The following is a 12,627-nucleotide window of genomic DNA, read 5'->3' as shown; positions in this document are numbered from 1 at the left end:
TTACATTGCTCTGATGGATGCCAGAAAAGCCTTCGATATACTATGGCATTTAGGACTCCTAAGAGAAATGCACAAAACAGGACTTGAGGGAAACAACTGGCTATTTTTTGAAAATTGGTATACAGAATTGACATCAAAAGTAAAATGGAAAGGAGAACTCTCCCTTCAAATCATAGAACAACAAGGAGTACGACAAGGAGGAATATGGTCCCCGTCAGCATATAAAATATTCGTCAACTCCCTACTAACAACATTTGAAGAAAACCAAATCGGAGCCACCATTGGCTCAATATACTGTGGTATTCCAACTGTTGCTGATGATGTCACATTAATTACAACCGACCCATATGAACTTCAGACCATGCTGGATATCCAATCGAGTTTTGCAAACAAGAACAGATACGAAATAAGTGAACAAAAGTCTGTGGTACTTACCTTCAACGATTCTTCAGAATGTAATTGGCATTTAAATGGCAAACTTATGGCTACCCCAACGTCATCAACACATCTAGGAATTGAGAGGGACAATACCTCAAATACAGGCACAAAACTAGTCGTAAAAAAACGGATCATTACAGCAAGGAGAACAGTATATGCACTGATGGGTGCAGGTCTTCACGGACTTAACGGAGTAAACCCAAAAGCTGCAATTCATCTGATTCAAACATACGTTCTACCTCGATTGTTATATGGTCTCGATGTCATCACACTTACTACTGAAGACATGAAAAACCTCTCCACTTATTTTCGGAAACTCTTGCGACAAATTCAACACTTGCCAGACAGAACTGCAAACGTAGCTTCACATCTTCTTCTTGGACGGATTACCATTGAATCAGAAATACATAAACGAATACTGAAAACTTTTGGAAATATCATAAGAAATGAAAACTCAATTGAAAGAAAATTAGATATCAGACAGCTAGCAACAAAATCTCTACAATCTGGTAGCTGGTTTACAAAAACTGTTGAAATTGCCAATATATATGACCTACCGTCGCCATATGATATTATAGATAACCCACCCGGGAAACAACTTTGGAAAAACCTGGTAAATAAAACCGTCGGTGATCACTGTATAAAACAAATGATAAGTGAAGCAAAATCGAAATCTACTTTGTCTCGCCTAAATTATGAAAATGTCAAAGAAGGGAAAATACATAACATATGGAAAAGCTGTGGCACAAATCCATATGCCATCACATCTGCCTCCTTAAAGGCAAAGTTAGCAACAGGGACAATATACCTGCAATATCATCGAGCTAAATTTAGCAATGGACATGTGTCGCCTATTTGCCAGTTATGTGCAGAGGAAGAAGAAGATATACTTCACTTCATATTAAAGTGCTCTAAGCTACAATATATAAGAGATGATTTTCTACATATGATAGGCGAGGTATTGACAGAAAACCTAGAGGATCAGGATCTTATCCAAGAATTAATAACCAATGACGAACATTTGTGTCAGCTAGTTATTGACTGCTCAAAATTTAGATTTTTAAATGAGAATGCACAGAATAGAATAGAAACATTATCGAGAGGACTGTGTCATAAATTATTCCAGCAACGGGCAATATTAATTGAACAGTGAGTAAAAGCGTGTAATACCGAGCTGAAAAGAAGGGTCATACCAAAAGATAGAACATTTTGTTGTATATAGTGTATTGAATTTTACCGTTTTTAATATGAAAGAAGCAACTTTTATATTTGAATGATGGAGGACTTTTTATGCATACCAGAATAGTGTAAATATTGGTGATAGGGTCACATCCCCCAGAGGAGATAATTAATATCTCTTTTATAGTTTTAAAGGTTTTATATATCTTTTAAACATAATCTTGAGGATTTTAACCGCGAGTGATATTACACCGATTCTAGGATTGGTGGTTCTCCTGACATAGGAGGGAGTTGCAGTACAGGTAAACAGGTAAACTAATGACTGGACCGAATGACAGGACCAAATGAAAAATGCTAATAACTTTTTTTCAGAGAAATCAGAGAAAAATTAAGCAACAAAACAGTCGTTTTATTGCCGTTCTGATGCAATGTAAACAAACCCACCAGCACAGAATCAGGACCCACCAGCACCTGACAGGACCAAATCACCAGCACAGAACGTTCTCTCGCAGGACAACCATACCCACCGTGAATTAATAGTGAAAACGTGTCTTAAAAAAGTTCCCCTTCAGCTTTAAAAAAATATTTTGGCAAATGAAGGAATAAATGGAGTGACTAGTTTATAATTATCAAAAGTATAGCCCTTTCTTTCATTCTTTAAAGCATAAATTATGCTGTTTTATTTCGTAACGCTTCTGTCAATTTTAAATGTAGATGAAAATGAATGAAGATTGATTTCAAATTACCTTTTGGAGTCACAATAAATACCTAATTGCAGTGGTTACAATATAGAAAACTAGAGGCTCTAAAGAGCCTGTGTCGCTCACCTTGGTCTTGTGCATATTAAACAATGGGCACGGATAAATTCATGACATAATTGTGTTTTGGTGATAGTGATGTGTTTGTAGATCTTACTTTACTGAACATTCTTGTTACTACAATTATCTCTATCTATAATGAACTTGGCCCAGTAATTACAGTGGAAAATATTTTCTAAAAATTTACAAAAATTTATGAAAAATGTTAAAAATTAACTATAAAGGGCAATAACTCCTTAAGGGGTCAATTGACCATTTTGGTCATGTAAACTTATTTGAAGATCTTATTTTGCTGAACGTTATTGCTGTATACAGTTTATCTCTATCTATAATAATATTCAAGATAATAACAAAAAACGGCAAAATTTCCTTAAAATTACCAATTCAGGACAGTAACCTAACAACGGGTTGTCCGATCCATGTGAAAACATCAGGGCAGATAGATCTTGACCTGATAAACACTTTTACCACACGTCAGACTTGCTCTTAATGCTTTGGTTTTTGAGTTATAAGCCAAAAACTGCATTTTACCCCTATGTTCTATTTTTAGCCATGGCGGCCATCTTGGTTGGTTGGCCGGGTCACGCCACATATTTTTTAAACTAGATATCCCAAAGATGATTGTGGCCAAGTTTGGATTAATTTTGCCCAGTAGTTTCAGAGGAGAAGATTTTTCTAAAAGATTACTAAGATTTACGAAAAATGGTTAAAAATTGACTATAAAGGTCAATAACTCCTAAAGGGGTCAACTGACCATTTTGGTCATGTTGACTTATTTGTAAATCTTACTTTGCTGAACATTATTGCTGTTTACAGTTTATCTATATCTATAATAATATTCAAGATAATAGCCAAAAACAGCAAAAATTCCCTAAAATTACCAGTTCAGGGGCAACAACCCAATAACGGGTTGTCGGATTCATCTGAAAATTTGAGGGCAGATAGATCTTGACCTGATAAACAATTTTACCCCATGTCAGATTTGCTCTAAATGCTTTGGTTTTTGAGTTATAAGCCAAAAACTGCATTTTACCCCTATGTTCTATTTTTAGCCATGGCGGCCATCTTGGTTGGTTGGCCGGGTCACGCCACACATTTTTAAACTAGATACCCCAATGATGATTGTGGCCAAGTTTTGTTTAATTTGGCCCAGTAGTTTCAGAGGAGAAGATTTTTGTAAAAGTTAACGACGACGGACGACGGACGACGACGACGGACGACGGACGCAAAGTGATGGGAAAAGCTCACTTGGCCCTTCGGGCCAGGTGAGCTAAAAATTAGCATTAGCACAGTTCTATTATTAGCACTAGGTACAAATACATTTTTGAATAAAATAAATGTCACTGACCATCCAAATTGTACTTTTTGCCAAGAAGAAGTAGAAGCTATTGTACATTTATTTTGGAATTGTGAAATTGTTCAAACATTCATTGATGAAATTGACTCATGGTTTTTGTCTAATGGTATAAGGGTTCCATTTACCATAAAACATTTTCTTTTTGGGGATATTGCAACTTTATCATTTAAGGGGAATGCTGAAATCTTTATTTATTTGCAAATAAAAAAATTAATTTTCAACTAGAAATATTCTAAGAAAGCGTTTACATTGCAAAGTAAAATAAAATTTTTATACAGCACTGAAAAATTAACTGCTGTTAAAAATAAAATAGTATTTATTTTTGACTAGAGTTGAAATGCTTTTGCCATACTTTTCAGTGAATGACCAGATTTTTTACATTGTATATGTGTACATAATTAAAAGACATACAATTGTCATATGAATTTGTCTCTTATATGAGAAAGAACTTCATGATTCATCTGTGCAAATAGATAACCAAAACAACTTTTAATTTCTTTGAAATTCATATGATTATCTATCTTTCAATTTTTAGTTTTTTGATATAATATAGATTACCTTAGCCATATACTATATGTCACAACTTTTGCTTTTTAATTATAAGCCTGGTACCTCTGAAAATTATCGAAATACTAAGGATTTTCTTATCCCAGGCATAAGCTGTATTTTGCTAAACCTTTTGGAATTTTGGGTCCTCAATGCTCTTCAACTTTGTATTTGTTTAGGCATTCTAATTATTTTGATCTGAGCGTCACTGATGAGTCTTATGTAGACGAAACGCGCGCATCTGGAGTATTATATTATACGCCTGGTACCTTTGATAACTAATTCAACTAATATCAATGATATGTTCATTTTTATAAATTTACAGTTTGCAAAAGTGCGAATTATTCGAAATACTAAGGATTTTCCTTCCCCAGGCATAGATTACTTAATTAAGTTGTATTTGGCACAACTTGCTCTTCAACTTTGGACTTGTTTCGGCTTTCTAACTTTTTTCTGAGTGTCAGTGATGAGTCTTATGTAGACGAAACGCACGTCTGGCATATAAAATTTACTGTTTGCAAAATTATGCATTACTGATGAGTCTTATGTACACAAAACGCGCATATAATGAATAAAATTATAAGTCTGGTACCTTTCACAAATGGAAGTTTTTAACGACATTGACTGGCTATACAGCTCTTACACGGTCGGCCTGGTACCTTTGATAACTATTGCTGCCATTTATACAAAAGCTGTTGGGTATTTATCACATTCGGACGAAACTGATTGCACCTGTGCTAATTCCTAATCCACATATAATACAGCTGGCCATGTTATTACCGGTAACCTCAACATTGTCAATAACACTTCCCTGCGAAATGTGTTATCCAACGGTCCGAAATATCGTGAGCCTTAATCTATCAATTGGAAATACAACTTCAAAATACTGATGAATTCAGTCGAGGATTATGCCAGGCAATGGACTTAACGTGAGAAAGAAGAGGTAGATACTCTTTCCGAATGAATTAAGGCTGTGAGATCGTTGATGCAAATCAGATTTAAGAAACTGAATGGGTCTGTCAATACCTATGCTAGATCATGCTACGTCAATTTTTAAAGACCCTAATGTTGCAAAACACTTACCTACCTCCATTACAAATATGTTGTTGTCAACGCATATAAAGCCCCAAACAACATCGTTTTTTTTGGGTGTAAATCTCATTGCATGAACGGCTTGATAAATGAATCAGGTATTGGTAATTCACGTGGAAACTCAACACATACCCTCACGACACTTACCAAAGAGGAAATCCTGGATAATCATAGGTCTGTGCTATGTTCATGTGGAATTTCAACCAAAGATGAAGCACTGGATCTTCCATCCCTGTATAGTATACATAAACTACAAACAACGGTATATTGTTGGGTTTTCAAAGTGCTCCACGAAACCTTTTTCTAAATTAAAAACATCTATTTTATCAGCATAAAAAAAACAAAACAAATGTGGGTTATAAACTAAAACTGAGAGAAACACATCAAATATAAGAGAACTACGACACAACAAAAACACAACTTTAATATGTAACACACACAGATGAAAACTATAAACACAACATTAATATGTAACACACAGAGATGAAAACTATAATATGAAAATGGCCATTTTCCTGACTTGGTACAGGACATTTAAAAAAAAAATATGGTGTGTTGAACCTGGTTTTGTGGCTAGCCAAACATCCCGCTTTTATGGCAATTCTAGAGGTTGCGTGAATCAGATGTGGATACTAAAAAGTCCAAAGATAAATACAATCTTCCATCTTGCAATAGTATAAGAAAATTCGACTTTCTACACTTTACACAAGTTATCCACATTCCAATCTAAAAGACAAATTGAAAGAGTTGATATTGCTTTGTTTTATAAAAAAAAAGGTCAACCTAGATACAAGTATCTTGTCTTAGGGAAGGATAAATCCTACTTTGTAAAAAATCACTCTGATTCAAACAAAAAAAATCTCTGAAACTGACATTATCAAGATGCTTGATTTCTTGATTGACACCATATTTGTCCGACAATGAGGATCGGTTGAAAACAAAACTTTACGACGAAAGAGATGATTTCAGCTTCCAATTGTGAACTTTCTATTTCTATGGAGCAACAATCCTATCATAATTTCCTTGATAGAGGGTTGCTGCTCACAAGCTTTGGAAGCTATTAAACGAAGAGTTCCAAATGGTGAAGTTGAAATCCTCATTTCGTAATTTTTTCGGACGCCATCATGAGTTGGTTGACCTAAATGGAATAACCGTTTCAGATGATATCAGACATGGTCCTTGTGTCGTTACTACACTCCCCTTCCCTGTTCACGAATTACCGGATTTTTAATAACATGAGCAATACGATGGGTGCCACTCGTGGAGCACGACCTGCTTAATCTTCCGGAGTTCAGGAGATCATCCCCAGTTTTTGGTGGGGTTCATGTTGCTTAGTCTTTAGTTTTCTATGTTGTGTCTGTATTTTGTCTGTTTGTCTGTTTGTATTTTCTTTTTTAGCCATGGCGTTGTCAGCTTATTTTCGATCTAAGAGTTTTAACTGTCTCTCTGGTATCTTTCTCCCTATTTTCTCTCACACTGGTGCAATACATTCACATAAAGCGTATGTCTTTCAGTTTGATACATAGATAGGCTTGCTATAATCTACTTTGCTTAATATTCTTTTTCAGTTGTTTGTACCTTCTATCATGTACTATGATTAATTTTATCTTTCTTGAAATGCCGTGTTTTAAATATACCTCATTTAGCATGCAGTGGAACTAATGGAGATTTAATTTCTTACCAAAGGTTACTAGTGTGAAACCATTCACAACCAGTCTGCTTTGTAACAAATGACAAGACCAATACCAGGTCTGGACATGTGTCGCTGCATGCTAGTTAGTCTTGTATTATTTTAATTTTAGTTTCTTGTGTACAATTTGGAAATTAGTATGGCGTTCATTATCACTGAACTAGTATATATTTGTTTAGGGGCCAGTTGAAGGACGCCTCCGGGTGCGGGAATTTCTCGCTACATTGAAGACCTGTTGGTGACCTTCTGCTGTTGTTTTTTTCTATGGTCAGGTTGTTGTCTCTTTGGCACATTCCCCATTTCCATTCTCAATTTTAGATTGGGAAAACATGTATTCCAGAGCATAACTTATCATTCCATCACCAAATATTTAAATCATTGACCCTCTATAGGAGCCAAGAAGATGTTGATGAAAATTTTCCTTGTACAATAATTGTTGTAAAACTTCAAACAATCCGCAAACAGAAAAGGGCTTCACAGCTGATGTAACCATTATTTAATCCCTGCAACTTGTGTATGAAAGACTAAACATTAAATAATTCATTTCATAGAAGCCAAGAAAAATTTGAGAAGAGTTTTTTTCTTTTTTCTTTTGGACTAGAAGCAGTTGTGAGACCTTCTTCGGCATTCAGCATTCTATTCACTTATACTAGTTATTGTCTGGAAACCAAATGTCTTCGGATCAGAGATGGGTCCGATTACTTGCAATGTAATTGATTAAATTACAATTACTTTGTCATTTGTACGATTAAATTAAATTAATGATTACATCATTTCTGAAAGTATCTGATTAAATTAATGATTACTTTGGCAAAGTAATCATGATTACATCTGATTACAATGAATTTAAAAACAAAACATTTTGAATGATGTGAATGAATAAACGTTCAATATATCTATAGCATTTTTGAGAAAGTATTTTATTTGATACATTATAAAATGATAACTTCAAACTTCATCTATTTAATAAACACCAAATTTCCCTACATATACATTATATGTTATTCAGGTCTCAGACAGGGTATATACTGTGACATTCCCGGCTTAGAGTTTATATCCCCTGAGCCGAAGGCGAAGGGGATATAAGCCCTAAGCCGGGAATGTCACAGTATATACCCTTTCTGAGACCTGAATTACACATATATTACGGATTACCCCTGACTTAATGTTATTTTCCAGTGCAGGTATTTGTTGACAACACATATATATTGAAAAACCCAACCTGATATGTTCGGCATACGTGAAGGATTTTCTAATTTGTTGTGAACATAATTTTATCGTGTATGTAATAATTTATAATAACACTTTTAACATTAAATTTAAGTATTAAAAGTGTAAAATGCGTGATTTTGTATCAAAAATGTATTATTGACTAAAGCACGTCATTATTTTCCCTCTGTGAGCCTCTGACAGTCTGGTAGCTTTTGACTACGTCACATAGTAACCGGTGTTATGATGACGTTTTTGAGGTTCCAATTGGGGATAAAAACGTCGTATATACCCCGGCAGTTTCCTGAATATATACTGACATCTCTGTGTTGTTATCCAATCAAAAACCTCGACACATTTGTAATCCGTAATATACATGATTATTGTGTCACTGGTTATTATACATTACACTTTATCACCAATGATCTCTGAATTATTTTGAATTAAAATTAATAAAGATTTATAAAGAGTTTTTTGTTTGTCTTCTCTTTCATATTTTATATGTATTCCAAGGTTCAGTTTATGGAAGTTAAAATATGGATGAAATAAAGTTACCTTTAATGTTAAAACTATGTTAAATTTTAATAGAAATGTTTAATCAAATTTCAAACAATATACATGATATATAAGTACTAACAAGAGTGCACACGCTGAAATGTCTCGCCTTCTATACTAATCATTGATATTATGTTGATAGTCCTAAGTATAAAGCTTGATTACAACTGTCACATAAACTTAACATTAACCAAGATAACTAAACGAAGACCAATGAACCTTGAAAATGAGGTCATGGTCAGATGAACCATGCCAGGCAGACATGTACAGCTAACAATGCTTCTATACAACATATATAGTTGACACATTACTTATAGTTTAAGAAAAATATACCAAAACACAAAAACTTAACACTGTGCAATGAACCGTGAAAATGAGGTCACGGTCAAGTAAAACCTGCGCGACTGACATAAAGATCATAAAATATTTCCATACACCAAATATAGTTGACCTATGGCATGTAGTATTAGATAAAAAGACCAAAACTCAAAAACTTAACTTTGACCACTGAACCATGAAAATGAGGTCAAGGTCACATGACATCTGCCCGCCAGACATGTACACTTTACAATCATTCCATACAACAAATATAGTAGACCTATTGCATATAGTATGAGAAAAACAGACCAAAACATAAAAATTTAACTATAACCACTGAACCATGAAAATGAGGTCAAGGTCAGATGACACCTGCCAGTTGGACATGTACACCTTACAGTCCTTCCATACACTGAATATACTAGCCCTATTGCTTATAGTATCTGAGATATGGACTTGATCACCAAAACTTAACCTTGTTCACTGATCCATGAAATGAGGTCGAGGTCAAGTGAAAACTGTCTGACAGACACGAGGACCTTGCAAGGTACGCACATATCAAATATAGTTATCCTATTACTTATAATAAGAGAGAATTCAACATTAAAAAAAATTTGAACTTTTTTTTCAAGTGGTTACTGAACCATGAAAATGAGGTCAAGGACATTGGACATGTGACTGACGGAAACTTCGTAACATGAAGCATCTATATACAAAGTATGAAGCATCCAGGTCTTCCACCTTCTAAAATATAAAGCTTTTAAGAAGTGAGCTAACGCCACCGCAGCCGCCGGATCACTATCCCTATGTCGAGCTTTCTGCAACAAAAGTTGCAGGCTCGACAAAAATCATTGCATTTTACATGTCCAGTCCAAATACATTTTTTTTTAATTTTAAACAACATATTTGTCCAGCTTTTAATTTCGTTAGTACTAATTAGATAAATTTTCCTGTATGATTTATCTTTTATCATATATATTTCCCTACAGCTATACTCAATTGGTAATTGCAATAAAAACAAACATCAATTAATCTCCTACCTGTCAATTCAAAGTTGACAAAAATCACAAAAATAAACAAAAGATTATAATTTAGAAATTTAGATAGAAAAGTATTACTTGAATATATAACAGTTATTATCAAATATTAATATGAAGATCATTAAATGATGAATTTAATATGTACAATATCTCTTACTAAGACAAAAGGTATATAATTGTATTATATGTCTCTGCTTAGGCTAATGATGACTTTTCAATACTGTAACAGTTTATTTTTTTACTGAAGAAGAGATGCTTAAAGTAAACTAAACCATTTTAGCATGTTAGATATTTATGAAATATGAATAACAAAGAGGTTCATTTAATGACCAAAAACACAATTTTAGATTTTTTTCATTGTAATCAGAATGTAATCAAAAAGTAATCAAGATTACAGGGTATTTTGAAAAGTAATTGATTAAATTAAATTACATGTAATCAGATTTTTGGCTGATTAATGATTACAGTGATTACTTGAAAAATTGTAATCAATTACAGCTGAATAACGATTACAATTACAATTACCCCAACTCTGCTTCGGATGAATTATTCCTAGTCTTGCGATTTTCCCCCATCAAAATGAATAAATGTCAATCATCTGATCATATCTCTGATCGATTTGCACAACTATAATGTCTCTGTGTTGAAGGATGCATGATGATCTATTGTTGTTAACTTCTGTCATTTGATCTCGTGTGGAGAGTTGTCTAATTAGCAATCATACCACATCTTTTTATCTTTATATTCACTTCAAATCTTCTTTTTGTTGATAAAACAAAACTTATAAATAATATTTTTTACTAAAAGTAATGATACAAATCCTTGACCATTGCAAAGTTGTCAATTCATGTCAATTTTTGATAGAGTGAATATGGAAACATGCCTAAATTTTCTAAGGCCTGTACAATGTTAACATGATTTTTTACACTGACATAATAACTATCTTGTCATAAATCTGGAATTCCTGTTAATACATGAATTACATTTTGAACTTTATATGCTGGCTTTGACAATATTTATAGTTCATGTCAACACACAATTGTAATATCTTGTCTTTTTAAAATCTTCTTCAAACTTCTGTTATGCAGTTGTTTCCATCATATTACTTCTTGTCAAGGCCCGTAACTCTTGTATTCTGTAATCTTCTGGCATTGGTAAATTGCTGATATGTGGAGCTAACAACCTACAAAATAGAAACTTAAATTTATAACTACCAAATTGATTATATATATAAAAAAAAAAAGAAAAAAAGTTTAATCTAATTGTCAGCATGCAAGAATTATCTTTCTATTTCTAATGTAATGTAGATTGTTAAATAACATAAATTGAAAGTTATACCGAGTTAAATTCATCAAACAGTTTTTAAGCAAAACGAATAATTGATGAAGACAAATGTACACATTTATACAACAATATGATAAATGAAGCTTTTAATTCAACTTTGTCAAATAATCAGTATAAATGCTCTTCCTCTTTGTAAGGGTTTCAAAAGACTGCTTTGAATTTTGAATGAAACCTGAGGAAAATATTTGAAGTAAATTAGGTTAAGGGATGATTAAAAGATCCTACAATGTCCTTAAAATAGTAAGGATATCAAAAGATATCGAGATAATTGAGGTAACTTACATTAAAAGGAGACAATCTGATGACCATCATTGTAACAGTAATGAGATCTAAAGGTAGCCTGAGATCCTGGCTCACTGATCAACAGTAGAGCCAGGCGGAATACAACACCATGGTTTAGTCCATTGGGTGTTAGAATGATGCATTGTGGTATAGCGTCATTTCTTGAAACATGGAGGGAAATATTTATATTGTCACAAATTTATTAAAACTTATTTTTAATTTCATATGAAATGCAAATTTAGAAAATTTAGCATATATAATTCAAATGTTATTGATTAACATTGTGAATCAACTGTTAATTAATGGTCTGATCGATATATTCCTTGTTTACATGTAGAACATGCACATGCGCAGTAATTCAGTCCTGTTCAGAGCTGATAGTTGGTCATGTAAATTGTATTACCCCTGGCTCCATCGACAACATATTAGATTGGGTCAATGGCAGGCTAATCTAAAAACAGAAAATTGAGGTAACTTACGTTAAGGGGAGATAGTCTGAAGATCCAACACTGTGTCCTTGTAAAAGCAATAATGTTCTCAGTAAAACGGCTGCTATTTTGGACATCTCAGATTGGCATAATCTAAAATGGAAATAAATCATATCAAATAAATCATCATAAAGTCTCTGTTAAATATTAAAGAACATTTGTAAGATTCCCATTTACCTCACACCTGCCCATTGTAACTGTGTTATAAAATCTCATCAAATAAATTTTTAGACACTATATAGTATACCAGATGTAGTATTTTTTCTGAGGG

At 33.4% G+C, this 12,627-nt stretch overlaps 1 protein-coding gene across 6 annotated transcripts in view; it reads right to left on the bottom strand.

Annotated features, from left to right (window-relative positions):
* Nucleotides 1–11,023: 11,023 nt before the first annotated feature.
* LOC143084973 (nuclear pore complex protein Nup98-Nup96-like) overlaps nucleotides 11,024–12,627 on the bottom strand; it is a 71,343-nt gene continuing 69,739 nt past the window's right edge. For all 6 annotated transcript variants that reach the window (XM_076261075.1, XM_076261076.1, XM_076261074.1 and 3 more), the window contains 2 exons: nucleotides 12,348–12,449; nucleotides 11,024–11,425 (listed from right to left, as the gene is read on the bottom strand). In XM_076261075.1, coding sequence (XP_076117190.1) covers nucleotides 11,323–11,425; nucleotides 12,348–12,449 — 205 coding nt within the window. In that variant the 3' untranslated portion in view covers nucleotides 11,024–11,322. The remainder of the gene's footprint in view (nucleotides 11,426–12,347; nucleotides 12,450–12,627) is intronic.

This window comes from Mytilus galloprovincialis, chromosome 8, assembly GCF_965363235.1.
Source record: "Mytilus galloprovincialis chromosome 8, xbMytGall1.hap1.1, whole genome shotgun sequence".
NCBI classification, from domain to species: Eukaryota; Metazoa; Mollusca; class Bivalvia; order Mytilida; family Mytilidae; genus Mytilus; species Mytilus galloprovincialis.
This window is presented reverse-complemented; position numbering and strand designations above follow the sequence as displayed.